This window comes from Oreochromis niloticus, linkage group LG20, assembly GCF_001858045.2.
Source record: "Oreochromis niloticus isolate F11D_XX linkage group LG20, O_niloticus_UMD_NMBU, whole genome shotgun sequence".
In the NCBI taxonomy this organism is placed as follows: domain Eukaryota; kingdom Metazoa; phylum Chordata; class Actinopteri; order Cichliformes; family Cichlidae; genus Oreochromis; species Oreochromis niloticus.
In genome coordinates, this window is record NC_031984.2 from 24,795,917 (window position 1) to 24,821,526 (window position 25,610).

General features: G+C 40.4%; 1 protein-coding gene across 20 annotated transcripts in view; it reads left to right on the plus strand.

Moving 5' to 3' along the window:
• cacna1db (calcium channel, voltage-dependent, L type, alpha 1D subunit, b) overlaps nucleotides 1-25,610 on the plus strand; it is an 85,079-nt gene that overhangs the window by 55,528 nt on the left and 3,941 nt on the right. For 7 of the 20 annotated variants that reach the window (XM_025901560.1, XM_025901561.1, XM_025901564.1 and 4 more), the window contains 28 exons: nucleotides 970-1,076; nucleotides 1,670-1,757; nucleotides 1,900-2,007; nucleotides 2,180-2,232; nucleotides 2,318-2,464; nucleotides 2,597-2,798; nucleotides 2,939-3,097; nucleotides 4,251-4,361; nucleotides 5,339-5,416; nucleotides 5,901-5,984; nucleotides 7,536-7,577; nucleotides 8,334-8,462; nucleotides 9,173-9,238; nucleotides 9,364-9,455; nucleotides 9,550-9,709; nucleotides 9,828-9,955; nucleotides 10,178-10,274; nucleotides 10,460-10,562; nucleotides 12,332-12,433; nucleotides 15,153-15,289; nucleotides 15,824-15,940; nucleotides 16,233-16,675; nucleotides 18,419-18,445; nucleotides 19,885-20,025; nucleotides 20,328-20,485; nucleotides 22,730-22,842; nucleotides 22,957-23,091; nucleotides 23,189-23,374. In XM_025901560.1, the coding sequence (XP_025757345.1) occupies nucleotides 970-1,076; nucleotides 1,670-1,757; nucleotides 1,900-2,007; nucleotides 2,180-2,232; nucleotides 2,318-2,464; nucleotides 2,597-2,798; nucleotides 2,939-3,097; nucleotides 4,251-4,361; nucleotides 5,339-5,416; nucleotides 5,901-5,984; nucleotides 7,536-7,577; nucleotides 8,334-8,462; nucleotides 9,173-9,238; nucleotides 9,364-9,455; nucleotides 9,550-9,709; nucleotides 9,828-9,955; nucleotides 10,178-10,274; nucleotides 10,460-10,562; nucleotides 12,332-12,433; nucleotides 15,153-15,289; nucleotides 15,824-15,940; nucleotides 16,233-16,675; nucleotides 18,419-18,445; nucleotides 19,885-20,025; nucleotides 20,328-20,485; nucleotides 22,730-22,842; nucleotides 22,957-23,091; nucleotides 23,189-23,374 (3,513 nt within the window). Of the gene's footprint in view, nucleotides 1-969; nucleotides 1,077-1,669; nucleotides 1,758-1,899; nucleotides 2,008-2,179; nucleotides 2,233-2,317; nucleotides 2,465-2,596; nucleotides 2,799-2,938; nucleotides 3,098-4,250; nucleotides 4,362-5,338; nucleotides 5,417-5,900; nucleotides 5,985-7,535; nucleotides 7,578-8,333; nucleotides 8,463-9,172; nucleotides 9,239-9,363; nucleotides 9,456-9,549; nucleotides 9,710-9,827; nucleotides 9,956-10,177; nucleotides 10,275-10,459; nucleotides 10,563-12,331; nucleotides 12,434-15,152; nucleotides 15,290-15,823; nucleotides 15,941-16,232; nucleotides 16,676-18,418; nucleotides 18,446-19,769; nucleotides 20,026-20,327; nucleotides 20,486-22,729; nucleotides 22,843-22,956; nucleotides 23,092-23,188; nucleotides 23,375-25,610 lie in introns of those variants that run through there. The other 13 variants (XM_025901566.1, XM_025901572.1, XM_025901575.1 and 10 more) reach the window with 6 other exon arrangements.

Here is a 25,610-nt window from a genome sequence, read left to right on the forward strand (position 1 = left end):
AACATTAAGTTACTTACAGGGGACCTTCTGAGAATGTAATATAATAGATTGAAATAACTAAACATCTATGAACATCTATAGTAATGGATGTTCATAGATGTTAAGGAGGAGGTGGGGTATATGCATTCGTATACAGTACTACCATCATTATAGTAGGATGTTTGTTAAGTCTGCTATATTTCAGACTGTAGATGAACTCCAACTAACACCAAGCTTTAAAATCACACTGTCTGATTGGACACTGTGAACACAGATAAGAAGCTTTTTTGGAAAACTGTTCTTCCAAATAAAAAGCTTGAAGAAATCCACAAAAATCCTAAACAGTTTTATTATTTTTACATTCACAAATCAGTCTCTAACCTTTCCCCATTGCTCGCTGCATGTCTGCACCAGGAAAATCTCATTTTTATGGCTTAAGCTTGAAAGTCCATCAGAAGATAAAGGGCCTTGTTTATGGTTCACTTTGTGGCTTAATCTGTACAGGAAATGAATGTGGTTTTAAAATGTTCCCCATGTCATGTGTTAACATTTTGCAATGTCTGTACCTAATGTATCTATATGTACTGCATATACCATCGATGCGTGTGTGTGCGCGGTGCTGCACATAAATGCATCGCTGACGTTTCTCATTTCAAATGTGTTTTAAATATTGATTGAAACTTTTACCTGTTAATTTAACTTACCAAGCTTGAGTGCTTTTGTTAATCCTTTCGATTCATTTCAACTCAGAGCCCTCAGAAACTGCTCAGAATTTCTTTGCACTGTTATTATTTTCACTAACGTCTGACATACAGAATGACTGTGAGTGTACAGATGTGTACAAATCAGCAAAGATTTTTTTGGTAGACTTAGAATATAACAGATCATCTATAGCAAACAGTTATTATGCATTTTTAGTCATATTGCTGCCTTGATTGAACCTCCTCTCAGTGTTGATGGCTAATCAACATGGTTCTCTCCTTTGTCCAGATGACAGCATTTGGAGCATTCCTTCATAAAGGGGCGTTCTGTAGAAACTACTTTAACCTATTAGACCTGCTGGTCGTTGGTGTGTCTCTGGTGTCTTTCGGCATTCAGTAAGTGTGATCGTCATTAAAAATTGAGCAACTATGTTCAGATGATTAGTTAAAAACTATCGTTTTCACACGTGTACTACAGTTCCCTGAACCTTTCTAGACATTACCCAGCACAGCCATATGTGAAAATGGAAATGTGTGACTCAGTCAGAATGAACATTAAATGGTCTTTATCCTGCCATCACCCTAGTAGAAAGTCAGTGTAATATCCAATGTGAGAAAAATGCGAGTAACTCACCAGTGAATTTATAGAATAAGTAGACTTAATGTCTGTTTTGTGTTTCCTACTTGATTCAGCCGCACTAATGAATCCCTAAACATTACCTAAACTAAATCAGCAGTAACAACTTAGGTTAATGGCCTAATTCAACTGAAAATTCTGAAGTAAAAACAACTGAATTAACATGTTATATCTTGATTATCTAAACCCTGTCTGTTAACTGTCACAGTTAAGTTGCTCAGCAACTAAAACTTTAGGGTTCAGTATACTAACATGTTCAGGAGAAAAAATGTGAATCCCTAATACCTCTGTGGGGACATGCCCATTAAAAATTAATACCTTTATTCCCTGGTGTGTTTTTCTGTTCCTATAGGTCGTCCGCTATCTCAGTGGTGAAAATTCTTCGTGTTTTGCGAGTTCTTCGTCCTCTCAGGGCCATCAACAGAGCTAAGGGACTCAAGGTGAGAGTGACAATATCTCTGTCTGTCTATACGCATGGGTTTAGTTGAATCTGAATTTGCACCCATGTTTGTGCAAACACACACTTTTGTTGGTGACACAAACTGTGTATTTCTAATAGCACTGTAACCGTATGCTTTGCAGCACGTGGTCCAGTGTGTATTTGTGGCCATCAGGACCATTGGCAACATCATGATTGTCACCACTCTGCTGCAGTTTATGTTCGCTTGTATCGGAGTGCAACTTTTCAAGGTACAGCAAAGAGCTATAATGGGAAACAGGCCCACAATGATAGTAATCTCGCTTCTCTTCTGCACTTCACTAAATTAAGCAATTGTTCTACCATGAAACAATAAAAAGCTGTACAAAGTTTGGGATTCTTGCACAACACTGCAGCTGACATGATCTGCTTTCTTTTTTAAAGGGTAAATTTTATCGATGCACAGATGATGCAAAGTCCAGCCCAGATGAGTGCAAGTGAGATATTTGATTCCTTACTGGTTTTGCTTGCATTTTCAGTCTGCACACAGGATATGTAGTTAATATTATCTTTACATCCCAGGGGTACATATATTCTCTACAACAATGGTGACACTGCGCTGCCCATGGTGAAGGAGAGGATCTGGTATAACAGTGAATTCAACTTTGACAACGTCCTCATGGCCATGATGGCTCTTTTTACTGTTTCCACCTTTGAAGGATGGCCCACGTAAGTACTGCTTTATGTGCGAGATGGAATTTAATGTTTGGTATTTATTTCGCTTCTTCCAAACTTAATGCTGTATTGCCACTGGATAGTAACTCATCACCTTGACTTTCTGTCTCCGTTTTGTCCCTACAGTCTGCTGTACAAGGCCATCGACTCCAACAGGGAGAACATGGGCCCTATCTACAACTACCGCATCGAGATCTCCATCTTCTTCATCATCTACATCATCATCATTGCCTTCTTCATGATGAACATCTTTGTTGGTTTTGTCATCGTTACGTTCCAGGAGCAAGGGGAAAAGGAGTACAAGAACTGTGAGCTGGACAAAAATCAGGTAGGAAAGTCTGTTTATGATTATTTCAAAAGCGTGAAGAAATGATGCAACATTATAGCCAAATAATATCCTAATAATTAATTACTTGTTTATGAGTCTGTGCTTCTTTTTGCCTTAACAAACCATCAACACCATGGCAGCGTCAGTGTGTCGAGTACGCTCTTAAAGCTCGCCCTCTTCGGCGCTACATTCCCAAAAACCCCTACCAGTACAAGTTCTGGTATGTGGTGAACTCCACCGGCTTCGAGTACGTCATGTTTGTCCTAATCATCCTCAACACCTTATGCCTGGCCATCCAGGTAAGAACTATTCATTCTGTCTGTAAGGTAAAGTTAAACTGGGTTTACAATCACTACATACACTTTGTTGACTCACTTATTCAAATTAGTGATCATCCAATCACGTCCATGGTCACAGGTGTATAAAATACACCTGGGCATGCATACTGCTTCTACAAAAATTTGTGAAAGAATGGGTCACTCGCAGGAGATCCGTGAAAACCGTGCAAGTCCAGCCATGAAATTTCGTCACTACTAAATATTCCAGAATCAGCTGTTAGTGGTATTATAGTGTGTGGAGGTCATCAACATTCTATAGGATCAATCATTACAGACCTCCAAACTTCACGTGGGCTTCAGATTAGCTCAAGAACAGTGTGAAGAGAGCTTCATGGAATGGGTATCCATGCCCGAGCATCTGCATCCAAGCACTGCTTGGTGATCCAAGCACAAAGCAAAGTCTCTGACGCAGTGGTGTAAAGCACCAGAGCAGTGGAGATGTACTCTGGTGTGATGAATCACACTTCTCCATCTGCAAGTCTGACGAACAAGTCTGGGTTTGGTTGTCTGGAGAAGTACCCTTCTCCTGAAGGGTACAGTTTGGCAATGGCCCCTTGTTGTTCCAACATTACTGCACTCCGGTGCGCAAAGCAAGATCCATAACGACATGGTGAGCAAGTCTGGTGTGGAAGAACTTGACTGGCCTGCACAGAGTCCTGATCTCAACCTGATAGGATGAATTAGAGTGGAGACTGTGAGCCAGGCCTTCTCGTCCAACATCAGTCTGACCTCACAAATGTGCTTCTGGAAGAATCTTCAAAAATTGCCATAAATAAAGACAGAAGAGTTGAAGCTGGTATAGGTGAATATGGAGGGTGGACATCATATTAAACCATATGGATTAAGAATGGGATATCACTCAAGTTCATATGTATCTGAAGGCAAACGAGCGAATACTTTTGGCAATCTAGTGTAGCATATAAATATTTAATTTATCAGTTTGTCAAATATTGCTATGTCTGGAAATGTTAATGGTTGAACTGATCTGATCTGTACCTAATGAGTCTAAAATGATGTACAGTCTTTTGTCATCATGCAGTATATACATACACCTGAAATACATATTTGTTTCTTAATATTTGTGTGTTTAGTCTGTGCATATGTCTCTTTTCAGCACCATGGTCAGTCTCATTTATTTAACTATGCCATGGACATCCTGAACATGGTGTTCACTGGGGTTTTCACTGTAGAGATGATCCTCAAGCTGATTGCCTTCAAGCCCAGAGTAAGTCTCTTCTCTCCTCTCTATGATTTATTTTATTTTTTGTCAAAAATTGTCCTTACTGCAAAAACTTAAGTGTTTAACCTCCTAGGACCTGGCGTCCACATATGTGGACATCACATTTTGAGTTATTTAGACCAAAATACTCAATTTTGCTCTACAAGGGCCTGATATCCACTTACGAGGACATTATACTGCTACTGTTCTAACAAAATTTTAAACGAATATCCTCATATGTGGCTCTTATTTTTCTTAAAAACAAAAATAAGGTAAAAAAAAAAATCTGGTAATTCTTTGTTTTTACATTCGTCGGGCCCCAATATGCCCAAATATCAAAGACAAATTAAAAATGCATGCCGTGGAAGAGTTCGGCTCTTAGGAGGTTAAGCAAATTATATGCAGATCTAGTCAAAATGACCAATAGTACGTTAACTCCACCTTAACCACCTCTCTACAATAATGATGAGTTTTGAAACCCCAGTATATGTTAGTAAAGATGCAGTTACAGGACCATTAGATCATGTTCCAGGTTTTTCCAAGCGTAGCTCTATTAAGCTGTGTAGGCAGAGACCACCCTCAGTAACTTCGGGTGGACACCCAGTCATTTTGTTCTGGAAGGAGGCCTCAAATATGACAGACACTGCTCAGTTTAGGAAAGTGATACAGGGGTTACCCATTTTAGGCATTCAAAAGGGAAAGAGTTAAACCACTTGAGTTTTTCTCTAGATGTGCTTTTATATTTTATCCCCAAAAAGATCAGTGTTTGAGTTTTTACCTGAAGACACTTTTAAGCCAACCCTCTTTCTTCCTGTTCCTGTTGCCTCCCATCACGGGCTCTTTGCTCGAATCTCATCCTTCCACTGATTTCTTATCGTCACCCTCCTGTACTCCTCACTGTAACCTCTTATACTTTCCTGCATCACCCTCCTCTCCTGCCTCCCCCCTCTCCTCCTGCTGGCTGTGCATGCTGCCATATTCAGGGCTATGTCGGGGACGCCTGGAACGTCTTCGATGCTCTGGTGGTGATTGGCAGTGTAGTCGACATCATACTCAGCCAGGTAGAAAGACGTCAGTATGTAGAACTCTGTCATTCCCTCTTCCTGCTCTCCAACTGCTACTGCCACTCTCCTTTTTTCCATCCTTCACATCTTTCCTCCTTCCTTACCTTCCTGTCTTAAATTAGTGTTGACCAGTGTCTACACTTGAAACCATCTTTTAAATCTTTGTCGGGCTCATTGGTTGATAAGCACCACAGGCCAAATATCTGCTAAATAACTTGAAAATCTGCTGTTAGCTTTCGGGGGCAATAAGTGCCAACAAACAGCATGTATTCCTTTAAGCCAGCAATAATAAAAGTTGGCACTCTCACAAGCTCAGACAGGAAAACCTTCTCAGCCTCGCTCTGTTATATCAAAGCACAACTTTTTGATGCTCTTTTCTTTGTCTTTCACACTTCTTTTTTACTGCTCTTCTTCCTTTTCTTCCCGGCTTTGTTGTCTCTCTTTCTTCTTTTCTGTGTGTCTTTGTTGCCTGTGCTTGCAGAACTATTTTGCTGATGCATGGAACACGTTTGATGCCTTAATTGTTGTGGGTAGCGTGGTTGACATTGCCATCACTGAGATCAATGTAAGTAATCATTTATCGCACATGTCCTGCTGTGTCTTCTACTGCAGGAGTGCCTTGGTGTAGCATCAGTGTTACAAATCAAGGGCGCGGCTGTTTTTTTTCAGGCATTATGAATTATTCTTTGCAGTTTCATAACAGGAAAAGCTGCTGCTTTAAAAAAACATATAATCGTATTCCAATTACAGCGTAGATGAGTAAGCATATAATAAGCTTTTTAACCCTTACATACTGTTCAGGTCAGATTTAATCTGTTTTTAGGTCATCTGAAGACTGATGACTTTTATTTAAGTGAAAATATGTTAAAACTTTATACTGTTGCACAATACAAACTGAGGCTGTTCTGGGTCAAATTTGACCTGTATCTATTCAAATGGACTTTAAGTCATTAAGGAGTTAAGGAAAGCTATTGTTTGAGGGAATCTTGAAACTGTAATACCCATGTCTTTATGTATTTTTTATGGGGCAGTAATGAGTTCAAGGAAGGGACTGACCTATCAGGAGAATTGTCTTCCCACCACATTTGTCCAGGTTGCTGCAGAGACCTGCTGGTCTTTTAAAATAGTTAAACAGTGTAGGAGTAATCATATACAGCGCACATCAGGAGCAGAGGTCATAAGCGCCTGAAATGTGAGAGAATAAACATAAAATAAACAAATTAGGATCCATCTATTCAGAGCTTAAACTAACTGAGAGTAGCAGAGATTAAAAGAGCTCAAAAGAGGGCTTTGGGTCTTTTATAAGATTATAAAAGCACTTCAGTTGCCATTCAGTGAGTGTGGGAAACACATGTGCAAGTCCTGTGAAGGGATGAAATATGAACAGTATGTAACGGTTTTACCACTTTATGTAATGACACACATTTGAGAATTATTTAGTCAATCCAGAAAAAGGGAGACACTGGTTTTTGTGTCAGCGTACTCTTCTTTTATTAAATCTGTATTTAAAAAAAAGAATCGATAAAATAGCAAGTTATGGATTCGAATTAGATCCACTAAGATCTTGTTTCTTAATTATATACGTACTTAATCTGTGGATGAAATTGTTATACTGCTACTCCAAGGCAACTCTTTGTCCTTTTCTGTGGCTCATGTTAACACTGATTTCACGCTTTTTGCCACCTTTTCCACGTCATGATGTGTGTCTGTTTGAATTTTTTTGAATGACTGTTTAAAATAAGACACGTCCTGTAATTGAACTATAGAACTTGATAGTAATATACAGAATAAATCCTGTGACAGAAAGCTTGAACATTTAGCAGAGCAACAGGTATTTGCATTCTTTTTTCCATGAATCTTATTTATGGTGTTACTGCTAAGAACATGTGGCGACAGGCTTACACTGCTGATCTTGTTCTTGTTGGTAAGTTTTGATGCTGTGTTGTTTGTATTTTTTTTTTTTAAATAAAGTTGCATCTGAGAGTTTTTAATGTATTCGGATGTTGAATGAAACACAGGTCACTGATGATATGTGATGTTTGCAGCAGCACTTACCTGTGAAAGGTTTGGTGCTGGTTCGTATGACTCGGATTAACTTTAGGCTTTTGGTTTCAAGTCGGCAGCCATTCCTGTTGTCAAGGTGATAGTGGAGCCAGGGGTAAGAAGCCCCTCCTCTTTTATTTAAGACCCTCACCCTTCTGTGACCATCCAAAAAAAAAAAAAAAAAAAAAAGTCAAAGCATCAGCATCTTTCTGTTATTACACTTTTTGCTCAGTTACTGCTGAAAACCTTCTTTAAATACCAGAACTGATTGAATCACTTGTAAGGGTTTGTGTTTAACGCTCAGTGTCTGTCACAGTCCCGTTTTGAATCCACCTGGTTTGTTGCATTTTGGCACCAGTTTTCAATCTGCTGATATTTTTGTCCTGTCTCGGTGCATGGCATGACACACGGGATTAAAACTGGCCTTTTTGTCTTTCATTCTAGTGTAGCTCTGTGTAGCGTTAGCAGTCAGATCATTTAAAATGAACTGCTCTTGTAGCTCTTATGTATTTGCAGATAAAGCTCTCTGTGGTTGTCCACAGTTAAATGCACAGTTAAATTTCCCGTATGTGCAAGTCCTCCAGGTCTGTTAATGGCATGGCGTTTAACACACAAGTTGTTATGCATGCTTGTTTATTGTCGTCACTGTAAAGAGTTTCTAAAGTCCAAAGTGGGAGGCTTTTTCACGAGCATTTAAATTTATTTGGTGTTGCTTGGTAACTAATATGTCCCATACATGACTCTCATAAAGAATGCATGTATGACTGACTGCATGAATGAACGAGTGGTGCATATCTGCATTAGTGTGCTGGAAAATGTTGTTCCTTTTATTCCTTTATCCCACAATAACTCTTTCCCTCATCCGCTTCAGAACACAGAGGACAGCGCTCGCATCTCCATCACCTTCTTCCGCTTGTTCAGGGTGATGCGATTGGTCAAACTGCTGAGCAGGGGTGAGGGAATCAGGACTCTCCTGTGGACCTTCATCAAGTCCTTCCAGGTGAGACTGTAGCAGAGAGAAGAGACTCACCCCATGATACAATATTATCACAGTATGTTATTATTACCATTTTAAACATGCTGAGTTAATGCAGCAACATTATTTGGATATACTATGATATACTATAAGGTAAACCAGTATCTGTATTATCTAATGAGATGAAGTTCTCAGTCTGTTCCTCTCACTTAACCAATTTTTATTAAGGAGACAGACTGAACTGAAAACATACATTAACCTATCGTAATGTATTATCAGTATAATAAATATATTGATGGGACAAATATACTTTGTCCCATCAAGTTAAAAATTCCAAAATAAGTTAATATGTTTGACTTAAATGTGGATGATGTTTTTCTTCTTTATTTGTCCAATTCCTTGATCTTTGACTTACCAAAACACCATAACACTGCACATTCCTTCAGAGTGCGCTCAGTCTTTTGGTTTACGATGTAAACTGTAGTGTGTGGTGCTAATTCTTGGAGAAATATATTTACCACAGCAGTAAATAATTAACGTTGCTTAGGGTTGTGATGAAAAGAAGCAGAAGTATGTTGAAATGAGTTTGCAGCAGGCACACTCGAAAAACTGATAGGGGTATGTTTTGTTGTGTAGAATACCAGCATAAAATAGAAGCAGTTATGACTTGACACTGCTCAAGTTAAACACTGCAGATTTCACAGCGTCCAAGTTCTTTTTTTTTCCTCCCTCAGGCTCTTCCCTATGTTGCACTCCTGATAGCCATGCTGTTCTTCATCTACGCTGTCATTGGAATGCAGGTAATTTGTTAGGAAATGGTGTCATTACATGAAACGCTGGAACCTGTTAGACACCCTGCACAATATGTATTTGTCTTTCTTTGAGAGAATCTAAGCATTAATGGGATATTTCTTCTCTTTTTTAGGTGTTTGGGAAAATAGCAATGGTAGATGGGACACAAATCAACCGCAACAACAACTTTCAAACCTTTCCCCAAGCTGTCTTGATGCTGTTCAGGTCAGTATGTATTTGTAGGTCATAATAGATAATGCATCTTTCTTTTTTATGTACGGCTGCAGCTGTATTGACGTTGTTCCTCGTTCACTGTTAGGTGTGCTACAGGCGAGGCCTGGCAGGAGATCATGCTGGCCTGCATGCCAGGCAAGCTGTGCGATCCAGAGTCAGATTACAACCCTGGAGAGGAGAGGACCTGTGGCAGTGGCTTTGCCATTATCTACTTCATCAGCTTCTACATGCTCTGTGCTTTCCTGGTAAGCTTCAGCCATCTGATTGTGTTCAAAGTGACTAATTTTTACACGCAGACCTCAGTTTTCACTGTCCCGTGTACAGTCGCTGTTACAAAAAATGTTGCATGTTTTTTTCTTTCAGATCATAAACCTGTTTGTTGCTGTCATCATGGATAATTTTGACTATCTGACCCGTGATTGGTCCATTCTCGGGCCGCACCACTTGGACGAGTTTAAAAGGATCTGGTCAGAATACGACCCAGAAGCTAAGTTAGTACTTGGAACCAGTTGTGAAGAGTAGTCTTAAGCATTGTCTCTTGTTATTTATCTCTTAAATGGTACACTATACTAGTGTTAAAAACTACTTTATTAAATATGATAGTGATTTTTTATAATTGTAAATTCTCTAAAGTGTACATACTTATTAGGACCTGTGGCTATAGTGGAGACTGCTTGCTTGGTGTGATGCGTTTAATCTGAATGTGCTGTCAGGGGCAGGATAAAGCATCTCGATGTAGTAACTCTACTGAGGAGGATCCAACCCCCGCTGGGCTTTGGGAAACTTTGCCCTCACAGAGTGGCCTGTAAGGTGGGTTTCCACAACTTTCCATACAATAGCAATGAAGATAATGCACTACACAGCCATTCCTTTACTGTATCACCTAAAATAATTTGCAGCTTATGCACATCTCACTTATTAAAATTGCAGTTTTCACAGTACTAATTTAACATGAGGTGATTCAGTGTTAATCTGTGTTTTGAATTATTTTGCAGCGTCTGGTGGCAATGAACATGCCCCTGAACAGTGATGGAACTGTAATGTTTAATGCCACCCTGTTTGCTTTGGTCCGCACTGCTCTCAAGATTAAGACTGAGGGTGAGTGTGCACCTTTAGCCGCTTTGGATCTGCAGAATTATTGTTTGCTTTCTTATAGATTGGTTTAGCATTTTGGAGCTGACTGCCATGTCTTGTAGCATGTAGTTGGATGCCTTTTAAGCGTTATGACATTTTGACATTTTAAGTAGGAGGACTAAGAGGTGAGGCTAATGGGATCAGTGACCTGTTGTATGTGCAGCAGCTTAAGATTACAGCCCAGAGAAACCACTGCAGCAGCATGAAGTTAATAAGAGACAGCTTTAAATGGACTGGGAATCAAGTCTTATACTAAAATTAGCATTAAATAAGGGAAAAAAGACATTTCAGTTGAATATTTAACAAATAAAGTAAGTGGCCACTTAAAATTTTGCACAGGAATATACTATTTAATTGAGCAGTCAAAAAACATGTCACTCTGAGTTGAACCACTTTTATTTTAGTCAGCCAAACTCAGTTGTTCCATTCAGAATTAAACACAAGAGGGCGCTATAGATCCTATTTAAGTAGTAGTTCCTCCTGCAGACCACTGCATAACCAACATGGCCCTTTAATTAAAAAAAAGAGAAAAAAAAGGTAACTTAGCACCAAAGTAAAGTATAATCATCCATTATAACTCATGATGGTAAGAACTGTTTTGGCCTGTGTTATGACTGTGTGTGAAAGGCAAACTTTATACCAGAGGTGGGACCAAGTCATTGTTTTGCAAGTCTTAAGTAAGTCTCAAGTCTTTATCCTTAAGTCACAAGTCAAGTCTCAAGTAATGTCAGGCAAGTCAGAGTCAAGTCTCAAGTCACTGGTGTAAAAGTCCGAGTAAAGTCACAAGTCTGAAACTTTGAATTTCAAGTCCTTTCGAGTCTTTAAAAAAAAAAGAAAAGAAAAAGAAAAGAATGTTGCAGTTATATGCTAAATGTAAATATTAGACCATGTGATTTTTAAATCTCTGTTTTTCTCAACACATGACAAAATAGTGAACTTAAAAAATATACACAAATTGTGAAATTGCACCTCTATAAAATGCAGCTCAATTAAACTTAGCTCCAAGAATAATTTTCACCGACAATTCTGAGATAAGCTGCATGTTATTCTTGGATGCGCTTGTAGGACCGGCTTTAAAATCACATGACAAAAATATCATACACATTAAAACCAAACAGTATCATCAACGTAGCCTGGACAACATTTACTAGTTAGATGAAGTCAGCTATCTCTTCGTAGCAAAAGAGAAGCACCACCTACCGTTCTTTATGCAACTTCAACTGTCGGACAAAGTTGGAAGTTGTTCCATCTCCGTCTGTGATTCTCTTCTTGCATGTTTTGCATATTGCATTTCGGTTTTTTGTTGACTATTTCATAGTTTATGTACCTGAAAAAAAATAACTCCTTGCAGCATTTTTGAGCGTTTTTTTTTCTTCTTAAAAATCTTAATTGGATTGGCTGTGCTACAGCTCACGCACACATACTTACGGAGTGTGGTTTAAATAAATGAATGAATGAACTGAATTAATGGTGCACACTTTCTATATAATATGCGTGTTAAATTTTAGATTTGGGGTGAAATATCAAGTCTTTTCAAGTAAACCGGTTCAAGTCCAATTCAAGTCCCGGGTCATTGGTGTAAAAGTCCAAGTCAAGTCACAAGTCTTAGAACATTTTTTCAAGTCAAGTCTAAAGTCATAAAATTAATGACTCGAGTCCAAGTCATGTGACTCGAGTCCGCACCTCTGCTTTATACTCTTACTTATTTTTAACCTTTGTTGCACTTTTCAAAGGGAACCTGGAGCAAGCCAATGAGGAGCTTAGAGCCGTGATCAAAAAGATCTGGAAGAGGACCAGTATGAAGCTACTGGACCAAGTGGTGCCTCCTGCAGGCGGTCAGTGGTCGTTGTACACAAATGCACAGGGACAAAACTGCTTTCGTTGCTTTTGTTGCTTTTGTCAAGTGACAGTCTCTCTCATGTGTCTGTTCCATTCTCTTGCTCACACGATAAAAATAATTGTACGGATGGATTCTTATATTTATATCTATCTTTTTTTTTATATTTCCAAAAAAATAATAGTGGAAGCCTAAGCATGCTAAATATGTCTGAAGCCAAAATAATTTTAAAGTCAACAAAAGAATCTTGACAAGTTCCTCGCCTCGTGATGTAGAGGAGTAGGTGTAAAGGACAAGGTGAAGATAAGAATAAGTTTTATGAAACAGAAAACAGGAGGTGAAGACGAGCCCACAGGAAGCCTTTATCATCCTGTTTTTGCCTTTCTGAAACTGCAAGATCAGCTATTTTACTACAACAAAACTTTTAATTGTTGAGCTTATGGATTTCACAGAAACTCACCTTATTCCTTTCAGTTGAAAAGTATCACTGTTAACCACAATGTGTTTCATATGTTTAACGATAACTCAAACAGAATCTTCTCATTGAGTAATCAGTGTGTTGGAGAGTCAGTTTTATAATCTAAGTGAGAGGCTTTCACATTGTTGTGAGTGAAAACAAACGTGACTTTCTTCAGCTGTGCTAGCGTAGCAGCTCCAGTGTGTCCCCATGTTTTCTATGCTTGTACTGCATGTGTTTGTGTTCATTAGTTCGCTAACCGCTCTCTTTTCTTTTTCGCCAAGCCTCTTTGTTCTACAGCTTCCTTTTCTTTCAGTCACTGGCCTTCCTTTCTTCTCTTTCTGCCGTCCTGAGCTCTTTGGAGCAGTTCTGTTTTAGTCTGGTGGCATGAAGCTACTGATACCTCACTTACTTCATCGGGCTCTGTCCAGAAAGGGAATCCACATGTGGGCATAGTTGTGATCCCTTTAAACCAGGATTCTTTTCTTAGTAAGGAAAACAAAAAGAGTCAGGGATTATTGGTTTTGAGATGTTGCTCACACGTGTAAAATCAGTTCATTTGTTTTCAGCAAAGAGTTCCTTAAAAACGTGAATCGTGAAAATCCCCAAATGCGATTTTTCTGGGGAAAAAAATCGTACTTAATCGTATTAAATAAGATTTCATCCTTCCTGTCAAGGAGTTAGATGTTTTTGAAAGTGAAATCGGTGATGCTATGTATTTACTTAACTACAAGAAATTAGCAATTTCCATTGATCCAGTCATTCTTTTCTGCTTATCCAATCAGGCTCGTGGGGAGCCTGGAGCCTATCCCAGCTATCCCAGGTAGAGGCAGGGTACATCCTGGACAGGTCACCAGTCTGTCACACAGACACTACCAGATTTACTCAGATCATCAGTTTCTGATTTTAAAATACAGATGAGCATTTTTAAAATACCTTTTTTTGGCTCTATATCTTTGGTCCTTTCTGAACAGAGCCCTGTGCAGTTTAACTCTGGCTGTGTCGTGTGTGTAGAGAAACGAGTCTGATTCTGAAAGATGGATCACAGCCACATAAAGGTCACCGCTCTCTTTGGACCCCTGGAGTGAATATTGGCCACAACATTTGTCACGTTTACTCAGTTCCCCTCCAGTTAAAATAGGTTAAGGAGATGTGGTGACAAACCGAGAGAAAACCACTTGTTTCCTGCACACAGTGATTCAGCTGGGGGTTTTTCGTTATTGTCCAGCATCTCTCCCCGTTCTGCTTCAGCAGCCACTTATCTGAGAGAATTAGAGCCAAGCCCGATAAGCCTCCCTGCATGGCAGATAGTGTGTACAGTCGTCGCTTCCCTTCTAGCTAAACTAAGTTTATGTTTTGTGTCTTGATAGAAGATCTGTAGAGCTTTCCCTTGCTTCTATAAACCTTTTACTCTGCTGTTTTCTTGCATGCGCTTCTTGCTACAGATCATGTCGTTGCTCTAAGACATAAAACACTTCACCGGCACTGAACTGTGCAGGCATAAATGTTTTGGTTTATTTGAATTGAAAGTAAAAATGCGTCTGTGTCCTCATTTTAAAAAAAAATCAGTTATATAAACTTCATTTTTGAAGATTTGAGGTTTTGTGTATTTGTGGTTTTTTGTGTGTTGGAGGAGTTGCTTCATTTCCAAAATGCTTCGTGCATTTTAGAAATGAAGCAAGATGCAAGCTGCAGGCTTAAATGTTATCAGTCATCAAGATTAATCTTGCTGTACACGAATTTTTTGAGAGTAAATGTCATTTGCAGAGGTAGACAGTTAGATACTCAGCTATTATCAACAGTTCTGAGTTTATATCTTTATTTCTTTGTTTACCATGAATCTAACAGTACTTACCTGAGAAAAGACATATTTTTCATGTGCTCAAAAAATGTGCTTATGCATGCAGCAGTTGTTAACCTCTTAGACAGAAAGGTCAGTGTCCTGCTTAAGCATTGAGGATTTATGGCATTTTGGGAATATGGGTCAGTATTCTTTTGGCATTTGGAATAAAGCTAAAATATTTGGTTTCATTTCCAAGATGTTGTCTTTTTTCCCAACATGCTGCAGTAGTGGTGCTTCATGATTGTGATTTTTTTTTAGTTGTGAGGACACATGTTCTCTGAGATGGTGACATAGCAGCAGTAGGAATAACTGGCTGACTGAGTATTTTGAATCTTGAGTGCGTGGATATGAGCTGATTTTCGGTGTTGAGGTGTTTTGGTGTTGACCTGGGAGGCTTTGGTGTGTCTGCTCACTCAGATGACGAGGTAACAGTGGGGAAGTTCTATGCCACCTTCCTGATACAGGACTACTTCAGAAAGTTCAAGAGGCGCAAGGAGCAAGGTCTTGTGGGAAGGCGCTCGTGGGAGAGGCTGAATACCACCTTGGCTCTACAGGTGAGGAAAGTGCAACGTTTCAGTCAGTCTCTTCAGTGCACAGTGAGTAATTTATGGAGCTGTTCATCCAAATTAAGGTGAGCACTATCAAGCAAGCGAGTCATTTTTTTCAATAAAAGCCTTTGTGCTCATCACATTATGGGCACATGAATAGACAATAATCACTACCTACTACAAATCACTGAGTCAGGTTTTCTGTGGAACTTTCCAATGAGACCTTTGGTTACATATCATAATCAGGAGTGGGGGAATAACCTGGGAAATCTGGAAAAACCAAACCCTGTTTGCACACAGTGTGTTAACAAAAGAAGAGAAAGCATGTCTACTATGATGTGGGTGCAGTGGCTCTTGCCTTTCTTCTCGTCTTTTGCATGCATTAATCAAATCTGAAAAACTCTAGAAGATAGATGACAACCTTTAAACAGATGTTTTGTTCATTGGTTCGGGAAGATTCATTTTCATGCATGAGAACATTGAAATGTTTGTCAGCAACAATACTAATGAGGCTTCCTTTGACACACGTCCTTTTTCCAGGCTGGCTTGCGTACGCTGCATGACATTGGACCAGAAATCCGTCGTGCCATATCATGTGACCTGCAGGAGGAAGGACTAGTAGATGAAAATGCAGAGGAAGAGGAGGAAATCTACAGAGTAAGATTTCCCGAGAAATTCCCCTGCTGTGCACAGGAGCGTGTTAATACGATTCCTATGAATGTCCTTTTTTGTTTTTGTTTTTAATGCCACATAACTGTCTCACTGATATGCTTCCAACATATCTCAATAAGTCACTCACTTCATTGCATTGAATTTTCCAGGAAATCTGAGAATGAGTATTTTGGTAATACTGTCACTGGTTCTCTCTGGTAGAAAAGAGTATGTTCTGAGTTTAGTTTCATTTATTAAGCAGTCCTATTTAGTCTTTGTTTCTGGTGTCTCCGTGCAGCGTAATGGCAGCCTTTTTGGGAACCATGTCAACCACATAGGTGGGGATCAGCAAGCCTCTTCTCACCCCACCACCGTCACACAGCGTCCACTACAGATCCTGCCCTTCTCCAGCGCTGCCTCAACCGAACCCCCACAAATCGTCAGGAGAGCCAGCAGTAACGACAGGGAAGGAGAGACAGAACTGAACTCTTCACCCATCCTGTACAATCAACTTCATCACACCACTCATTACCCTCACTGTAATTCCACTTGTGTTCAATCGCCAATACCTTCCAATGCCAACCTCAACAATGCCAACGTGCCCTCACTTCTCTCCATGACCATTGCGAGGCAGCAGAAGTGTTTAAGACGGAGTCGCCCGTCCTCCACCAGAAACGCATCATCAACAACTACTTACAGCAAAGGACTGCAAGGCAAGCCTTGGAAGTCGCACTCCACAAGGTCGGTTGCATAATAATGCACTCATGTATTGCATTTTGTTGTGGAAATTGTAACAATAACCTGCAACACACCCAGTGAGCGTTTTGATGTGAGTTTAACAAACACACTGCAATGTGAAGAGAAACATCCCAGCCAAGGATCATCTCTGCCCAATTGCCGCCGCCTTCACATCTTATATAACACACAGACAAAGACATTCCACAACTCTTACATGCTGGCCCATCTCACGGGGAAAAGGCCCATATCTTTTCCCTTACAGAGAGAATTATGACCCTGTTTTCTGTCACCTAAAGATTTACAATCCTGATAAGCAGAAGGAGTCTCACAATCTATTTAACTTCTCCCATGAACTTACAATGGCCTCACTGTGTGCGCATATATGTGTGATACAGCATAAGGCCCATCTGTAGTGCACATGCATACAACTAAGTGACAAAGTGATATGGTTAAAATATGTGATTAATACCTGAATAAAGAAATCTGCCAGTACAACTGTATACAGTTACACTAACAAAGTATGTTAATGACTTTTCCCCCTGACATTTCAGAAGTTTGGTCTGGCAGTGCACTGTATAATATAATGTATATCATTACATTATAGTCCACTGCATTAAAAAGGTCTCAGTTTTGTAGTGTTTTATCAGTATGTATTTAACAAATGATCGCTTTTATAGATTCATTCATCTGCATGTTCTACACATATTCTCAGTTACATTGAGTCCTATGAAAAACTAAGTACACCCCTTTATTCAGTGGCTTGTAGAACCACCTTTAACTGTACTAACTTGAACAGTGTTTTCTTTATGTCTTTATCTCTCACATCATTGTGGAGGAATTTTGGCCAACTCTTCTTTACTATATTATTTCAGATCATTGATGTTTGCAGGCATTCATTTATGCACAGCTTGCTAAACGTCCCATTTAAATTGGCTTGAGGTCTCGGCTTTGCACCTTGATTCTTTTTTTTTTTCCAGTCACTCTGTAGATTTCCCGCTGTGCCTGGGATCGTTGTCCTGTTGCACCCGTTCGGGTTAAGCTTTAGCTGTCGGAGAGACGGCCTCACATTTGACTCTAGTATTACTTTGGTATACAGAGGAGTTCATGGTCAACTCAATGACTGTGAGGTGCCCAGGTCCTGTGGCTGCAGAACAAGCACACATCACCCCTTCACTAACGTGCCCGATAGCTGGTATGAGGTGTTTGTGCTGATGTGCTGTGTTTAGGTTTTGCTGTACATAGCATTGTGCATTATAGCCAAACCTCTCTACTTTGGTCTCTTGTTGCAGAAGTCTTGAATTTTTTCAGATGAAATTTTGCAGACCTAAACCATGCTGCCATCTTTTTTTGAGAGAGAAAAGGGTTTCCTCTGGCAGCCTTTCTAAACAAGCCATCTTTCTTCAGTCTTCTTCTAATTGTGCTGTCATGAGCTTTTAAAAAAAACATGCTAACTGAGGCTGTCGAGTCTAACATATTGCACCTGGGTTTGTTGCAGTTTCTAGGAATCCACAGTTTGAATGTTCAGTGGTGTTCATTCTTGGAAAAACCGTTGCATCGTGTGACCTAATTTCTTATCTGTAATTTGTGGATTATTTATAGATCTTGTTTTCTAGCAGGAGCAACAAACTGACAAGACCATTTAAGCATTCAGCTTGTATCCTCTTTTCATTTTTCATTGCATGAACCCCCCCCTCCCCTCCCCATCCTGGTTTCTGGTTCCAAAAAATCTTCCTGTCCCTGGAGCAGGACACGCTACTATGAGGCCTATATTAGGTATGTACATGATGTTCCTGCTCACAGAGCTTCAAAGCATATTGGTTTTGTGTACGATTGTCACAAAACATGTGAAAGCTTCTTACCTTTTAATAAAAAAAAATGATAAATGGGCCAGTTTATACAGTATATATGTGGTGACTGGTTGTATTAGCAGTCTATGGAAAAGCAACTCTATGACAATAAGGAGCATTACTGTTTACAACATACCCACTTTCAAAGAGTTGAGTTTTGCAATGATTTGCAAATTCATATATAAATCTTTTATTCACAGTAGAACATATTAAATATATCTAGTGTTTAAACTTAGACATTTGACTATTTTGTAAAAAAATATTAGCTTGTTTTGAAGTTGATGGCAGCAACACATCTAAAAAAGTTGGGACAGGGGGAACAAAAGACTGGAAAAGTTAGTGGTATTAAAAAGAGGATGATAGAGAGGCAACATTTCTTAGAGGTAAAGATGGGAAATGTGCAAATAAACTGTACGTATATGTCACTGTCAGTTACAGTATAAGATGTGTAACAATTTCAGAATATTGTTCCTCAAATTTGTGAAGAGTTTGAATAGATCATCAATAGATTGAAAGAATCAGGAGTGGAACAAGAGTAAAAATCGGTACTGCAGGCCGTTAATCTTCAGGCCCTCATTCGATACTGCATTAAAAACAACATTGTCTTTAGTGCCATCCATAAATGCAGATTAAAGCTCTATCATGCAAAGAAGAAGCCATATATGAACATGATCTAAACATGCTGTCATCTCTGGGCCAAAGCTCAGTGAAAATGGAAAACTGTTCTGTAGTCAGATAAACTGAACTGTGAAATTCTTTCTGGAAAGCTTGGACACTGGACTAAAGACAATGTAGACAACTTGTTGTTATCAGTGCTCAGGTATGGCTCTACAGCTCTGTGGGTGGCATTAGCACCTGTGGAATTGGCACCTTGCAAATGCACTATTTTTGCTGAGAGGTACTACAGTTTTAGAGCAGCATGTGCTTCCATCCAGACGACCTGTTTTTCTGATACAGAAAAACCCCTCCTAAGAGTCAAGTAATTGGGCTCGTCAGTTCTCAGATGTTTGTGGACTGTTGATTAAAGTGGAAGGGATGCTACACAGTGGTGAAAATGGCCCTATCCAAATTTTTCTGTGCTTTTTCTGTGCTGTCATCAAATTCAAAATGACCTTATTGTTTTTTAATTGAAAGTAAATATTGTAACACATGTGTCGATGTGTTTTCTGTGTTCTATTTTATTTAAAAAAGAAGTCAAGTTTTTATGTTTGCAAATCACCAAATTCTGTTTTTACCTCTATTCTATACAGCATCCCAACTTTTTTAGAATGCGGATGCAATAATGTGAAGAAAACAGATGATAACGGTTAATCCAATCCAGCGACATCAGTGTGATTCACTGTGTCTTTGCCGTTTGGATGCCAGGTCAGAGAGCAGCGGAGCACTTTATCCCACCATTCGTCGAGAGGAGAGGGCCAATGGGGACAGCGATGAAGAGAGAGGCTCGGGCGAGTACTTCAGTGGGGAGGAATTTCATGAAGATGACATCATGCTCACAAAGGAAAGGTAATTCTGGAAAAGAAAAGTCGGTTTAATCTAATCTGAGGAAAGCGTGAGATAAAATTGACACACCAGCTACATAAATGCAGCCGTGGTTTTACTACTGTGTACCAATGACTTCACGGAAGTGTTTTCTTTCCTCTGAGTTCAGCTGTTTTATATCTAGACTGAGTACTTGTGGTTTATGCTGGTGGTTAACGTCACCAGTCTATTACTTTTCTGTGTAACTTTCTTTCCACTGTTTGTGTCCCGTGACATCATAGTTACAGAGAAAGTTAATTTTGAAAGTCTTTATCTTTGTGTCAAAGGTTGTCCAACAATGAATGCCATGATGACGCAGAGGGAGATTTTGACCTTGTTTCCAGGGGTGACTGCCAGTCTGAAAGTTACTGTGACGATGATCAACGGCCAATCTACCAGGACAGCAGGCCGTCACCCAGGAAATGGTTTTTACCCTCACCTCAAGGTGAACTGATACTTTTTTGTTTTTGTCACTACACCTTTGAAATTTAATAAAGGATCATTTTACTTGTTGTTTGCAAGACATTTCTCAAGTCAGATGTTTATTAGCTGATTCAGGCAAATTGATCTCACATCTGTGAACTATGCAGAACTTACTAGTTTGTACCATTCATTTTGAATGCGTACTGTCATTGCCCTATTGCCAGTCTTGGCAGCCGGGGATCAGTCCGCCAGGGCCTCTGCTCCTGGCTGCCGCCCAGCACACAATGCACCCGACCCCTATGGCGCCTCCTGCGGGTGGTGGGCCTGCGGGAGGATGGGCCCATGTCTCCTCTTCGGGCTGTGCCCGGCCGGGCCCCATGGACTAAGGCCCGGCCACCAGACGCTCGCCCTCGGGCACCCTCCCCGGGCCTGGCTCCAGGGCGGGGCCCCGGTAACCCTATCCTGGGCAGGGTAAACTGTTCCCTCGATGTTTTCTTCATAAGGGTCCATGAGCTTCCTCCGAAGGGTGGCTGGCCTCTCCCTTAGAGATAGGGTGAGAAGTTCGGCCATCCGGGAGGGGCTCAGAGTAGAGCCGCTGCTCCTCCACATCGAAAGGAGCCAGTTGAGGTGGTTCGGGCATCTGACAAGGATGCCTCCTGGGCGCCTCCTGGGTGAGGTGTTCCGGGCATGTCCCACCGGGAGGAGGCCCCGGGGCAGACCCAGGACACGCTGGAGAGATTATATCTCTCGGCTGGCCTGGGAACGCCTTGGTATTCCCCCGGATAAGCTGGAGGAGGTGGCTGGGGAGAGGGAGGTCTGGGCTTCTCTGCTTAGGCTGCTGCCCCCGCGACCCGGCCTCGGATAAAGCGGATGAAGATGGATGGATGGATGGATGGATGGACTGTCATTGCATGGTACACTACTGTATGTAAGCTATTATTGTTAAACAGCTAGGGTTTCATCTTGCTATGTTTTTAAATGGGTGAGGTTCACAGAGAAATTACCTCGTTGTTGAAAGAAAAGAACATTTTTTTCCTCATCCAATATAACATGAATTGATGAGAACTGTTGTAAATTGCTGTTAATGGATAACAGAATAAGAGTCTGACTGATGTAGGATTTTAAAAATAGATAGAAATATTTGGTGAGTAAAATCTGAATATATAGGGGCTAAAAATGTTTTTCTTTAGGACACAAACATAAACAGATTTGCCTAACATTTATTATGTTTGGTGATTTATCACTCCGTATTAAAGAAAAGGATTTTTATTTCAAAATAAATTTCATTTACAACTGCCTGTAGATTATTCACTTGTGCTCTGCACGACTCAGATTAGCACGTTGTTGTGTTTTGTGTTCCATACAGATGTGTCACTAGATGTGTCCTCAGTTGGACAAAATGCAACATCAACTCTCTTAACATGATTGAATGATGTTTTTCATGTTTTTTTTTAATTTTTTTATTTTTTAATGTTCACTTATTGGCTATTATAAAGGCCGAAACATATATACTTACAAATAGCTAATATTACCCAACATAGCTAATATTGGTGAACTGGCACAGAATCATTAATAATAATTCACTTGTGAGTTGTAGTTCCAGTGGCAGATTGTGTTAAACTTATGAAAGTTTATTGTGTTAACAGTTTTATGTTATATGTTAGCACAGATAAGAACTGTGTTATTTCTTTAAAGGAGTAATAAACTTGGCTAACTGACTGAAGGATTCCACGTGGGAAGAGGTATAAAAATCTACAAAAGTATTCGCCACTGCCTTCAAGCACAAACACAGTCTGCATCAGATAATATTTATTTAGCAGCTAGCTGATAACAGTTGTGATAGCCTGCTGTCAAACCAGAGATGTACTTGATGTACTTCTCTGCTAGTGCACGGAAGGATATCACTGCTTTCACGCTCTGGTTAAAGAAATGCAGGTGCTCACTGGTTTATGAAATCTTGAGGTTTTTTGTTTGTTTTTTTGTTTAATTAGTTTTTTATACCCTAGAAAACTGACTTCTTTCCTTAGAATAAGAATACCAGCTGATGCGTCACACAGTCAAGCAACAAAATGTAGAGCAGAACAGTTAACTGGAAACTGTTGCGCTGATAAACATAGAAAAGACCTGTTAATGGTCATTTAGCAGTTTGGATGATAAGCATAAAAGAAAACAACATGTAATTGCAACAGTTGCAGTTGTCTATAAATGTCTGTGGGTTTATGATGAATGATTGCATTAATCATTACTGTTTTCTGTGTCCTCTCAGCCTCCAACAGACCAACATTCAGCTTTGAGTGTCTTCGGAGAAGAAGTAGTGAAGATGATGCTCCTCCTTCTCCATCATGCACAGCTCTTCCACTACACCTGATGCAGCAACAGGTACCTACACCTTTTTCTGGGCATTAATATTGTGATGATGAAGGAACGGCACCTCTAAGAACTGTTGTTTTGTTTTTGTTTTGTTTTTTTATCTACGCTCTCAATCACTCACAGGTGATGGCGGTGGCCGGTCTCGACGCAAGCAAAATTCACCGTCTTTCTCCCACAAGGTCTATGCGCTCGTGGGCCACTCCTCCTGCCTCCCCAGTTAGCCGTGACTTCTCGCCCAGTTACACGCCACTCATACAGGTCTCATTATTGAGTTGTTCTTTGCAAAAAACCCCACCAAACTACTGTTACACCAATATATAAGCATACATATATATGTATATGTTTGTGTGTATAGGTGGATTGGCGCAGTCCCGGCAGTGTGGCCAGCATCCCTGGAGCAGTGAAGAGGAGTTCATGGTACACAGATAGTCAGGACGGCCCTCCCAGCCAAAGCCATTCTCCGTCACGTCTGCATTTACCTGCAGAGTGCTGCTCGCACTGCCTGCAAAAGAGAGGCAGTGCCAACAGTCTGGTGGAAGCTGTGAGTACATAACAAATGCTCTGTTGTTGTTACCGTGCTTTTTTTAATCCACAGACCCTCACAAATTAGGATAAGAGATCTGGTGATATTTCATTTATACACTGCTCAAAAAAGTTGAAAGGAAAACTTTTTAATCAAAGTGTAGCATCAAGCCAATTCAACATACAGAATATTGATCTGGTCAGTGAAGTAGCATAAGGGGTTTTTCATCAGTTTCAGCTGCTTTGGTGTTTTATAGGTGAAGACCACTGACATTTTTCCCTCCTCATCGTTTTAGTTTTGCCTTTAGCTAGGCTCAGTGTCACTACTGTTATTATGAGGTGATACCTGGACCCTACAGAGGTTGCAAAGGTAGTCCAGCTCCTCCAGGGTGGCACATTGAAACGTGCCAATGCCATAAGATTTACTGTGTGTTCTAGCAGTCTCAAGAGTGTGGAGGAGATAAGGCTGTAGAAGGTCCTTAACCCATCATCAGGACGGGTATCTGCTCCTTTGTGCAAGAAGGTACAGGATGATTACTGCCTGAGCTACAAAATGACCTTCAGCAGGCCACTGGTTTGAATGTCTCTGACCAAACAATCATTAACAGACTTCATGAGGGTGGCCTGAAAGCACGATGTCTTCTAGTGGGCCCTGTGCTCACTGCTTGGCATTTGCCATAGAATACCAGAATTGGCAGGTCCACCAGTGGCACCCTGTGCTTTTCACGGATGAGAACAGGTTCACTCTGAGGACACGTGATGGATGTGAAAGGGTCTGGAGAAGCCGTGCAGAATAATATGCTGCCTGTAACATCGTTCAGCATCACTGGTTTGGTAGTTGTTCAGTGATGGTCTGAGAAGGCTTCTCTATAGAGGGATCCACAGCCTTCTACAGGTTAGACGAATGCACCCTGACTGCCATTAGGTATCGCGATGAAATACAAACTGGCGCAGTGGGTACTGGGCTTCATGAGGTGAGAGTATGTTTGCAGCTCCTGCACGCTACACTCGCCTGAGTTAATTCAAATATAACACTTCTGGGACATCATGTTTTGGTCCGTCCGATTCAGCTAGCGTGCATCTCAGACTCTTCAGGAGCTCATGGTAAATGGTAAATGGCCTGTATTTATATAGCGCCTTTATGGTCCCTAAGGACCCCAAAGCGCTTTACATATCCAGTCATTCACCCATTCACACACACATTCACACACTGGTGATGGTAAGCTACGTTGTAGCCACAGCCACCCTGGGGCGCACTGACAGAGGCGAGGCTGCCGGACACTGGCGGGCCCTCTGACCACCACCAGCTCAGTGATGTCTTGGTTCAGATCTGGGTGGAGATTCCACAGGACACCATTCACGTCTCATTAGGATGTTTTCAGGCGTGCATACAAGCAGATGGGGGCCAAACAAATTACCGAGTACCATTTTAAGTGACTACAATGAAATTCCAGCAAAATGGACCAGCCTGCTGCATCATTTTTTCACTTTGAATTTCAGGGTGTCTTTGAATTTTGTTCTCTGTAGTATGGTCATTTTCACTTGCATCAAGTTATTTGTCATCCTTTGGTTCTAACAGATTAACCAGTCTATATCAGTATAGATATGCAGCATGATGTTTTCCCCATTGAGGTCGGACATGTTTTCAAAGTGTCCCCTAAATGTTTTTGAGCAGTGTTTTCTTTCTTGAAGCTTTTGTTCTTGAACTTCTTGTTCTGACTCATTTGTGATGTACACCTCAACTTTTCCACTATGTCAAAATGAAAAACATTTTCATAATTACCTTTATTAAAAACAGGCTGCATGTCCAGGCAGCTAACTCAAGTTGGGAAGCGTGATGAGCAATGCTTCTGTCAGTAAAGCACTCATTTTACAAGTCAACAGGATGTTGCAGAGGTGATCTATTGGCAGCTAAATGAATACTATCTGTAAGACCCAGAATGTGTGGTTCTTGATAGTAATATCTTTGGATATTTTTAGGTGATTTCCCACATGAAATCTTTATTTCCATAACCCCTGTTCTCTAAACACATGAGTCCTGTAATTCCAGGATGACTGCCATATTTTAAAAGGCTTACTTTACAGCCACTGAGGCACAACCGTTTGGTTTACACCTTGTACACTAAATGCCAAAAGTACTCTGCAGTGACAAATAAAAGTTGAAAAGTTTAAATTTTAAAGAATCCATCTGAATGTCATGTCACATAATCAAGAACTTCTAGCAGACCGACTACATTTATTTCCAGGGCCATATC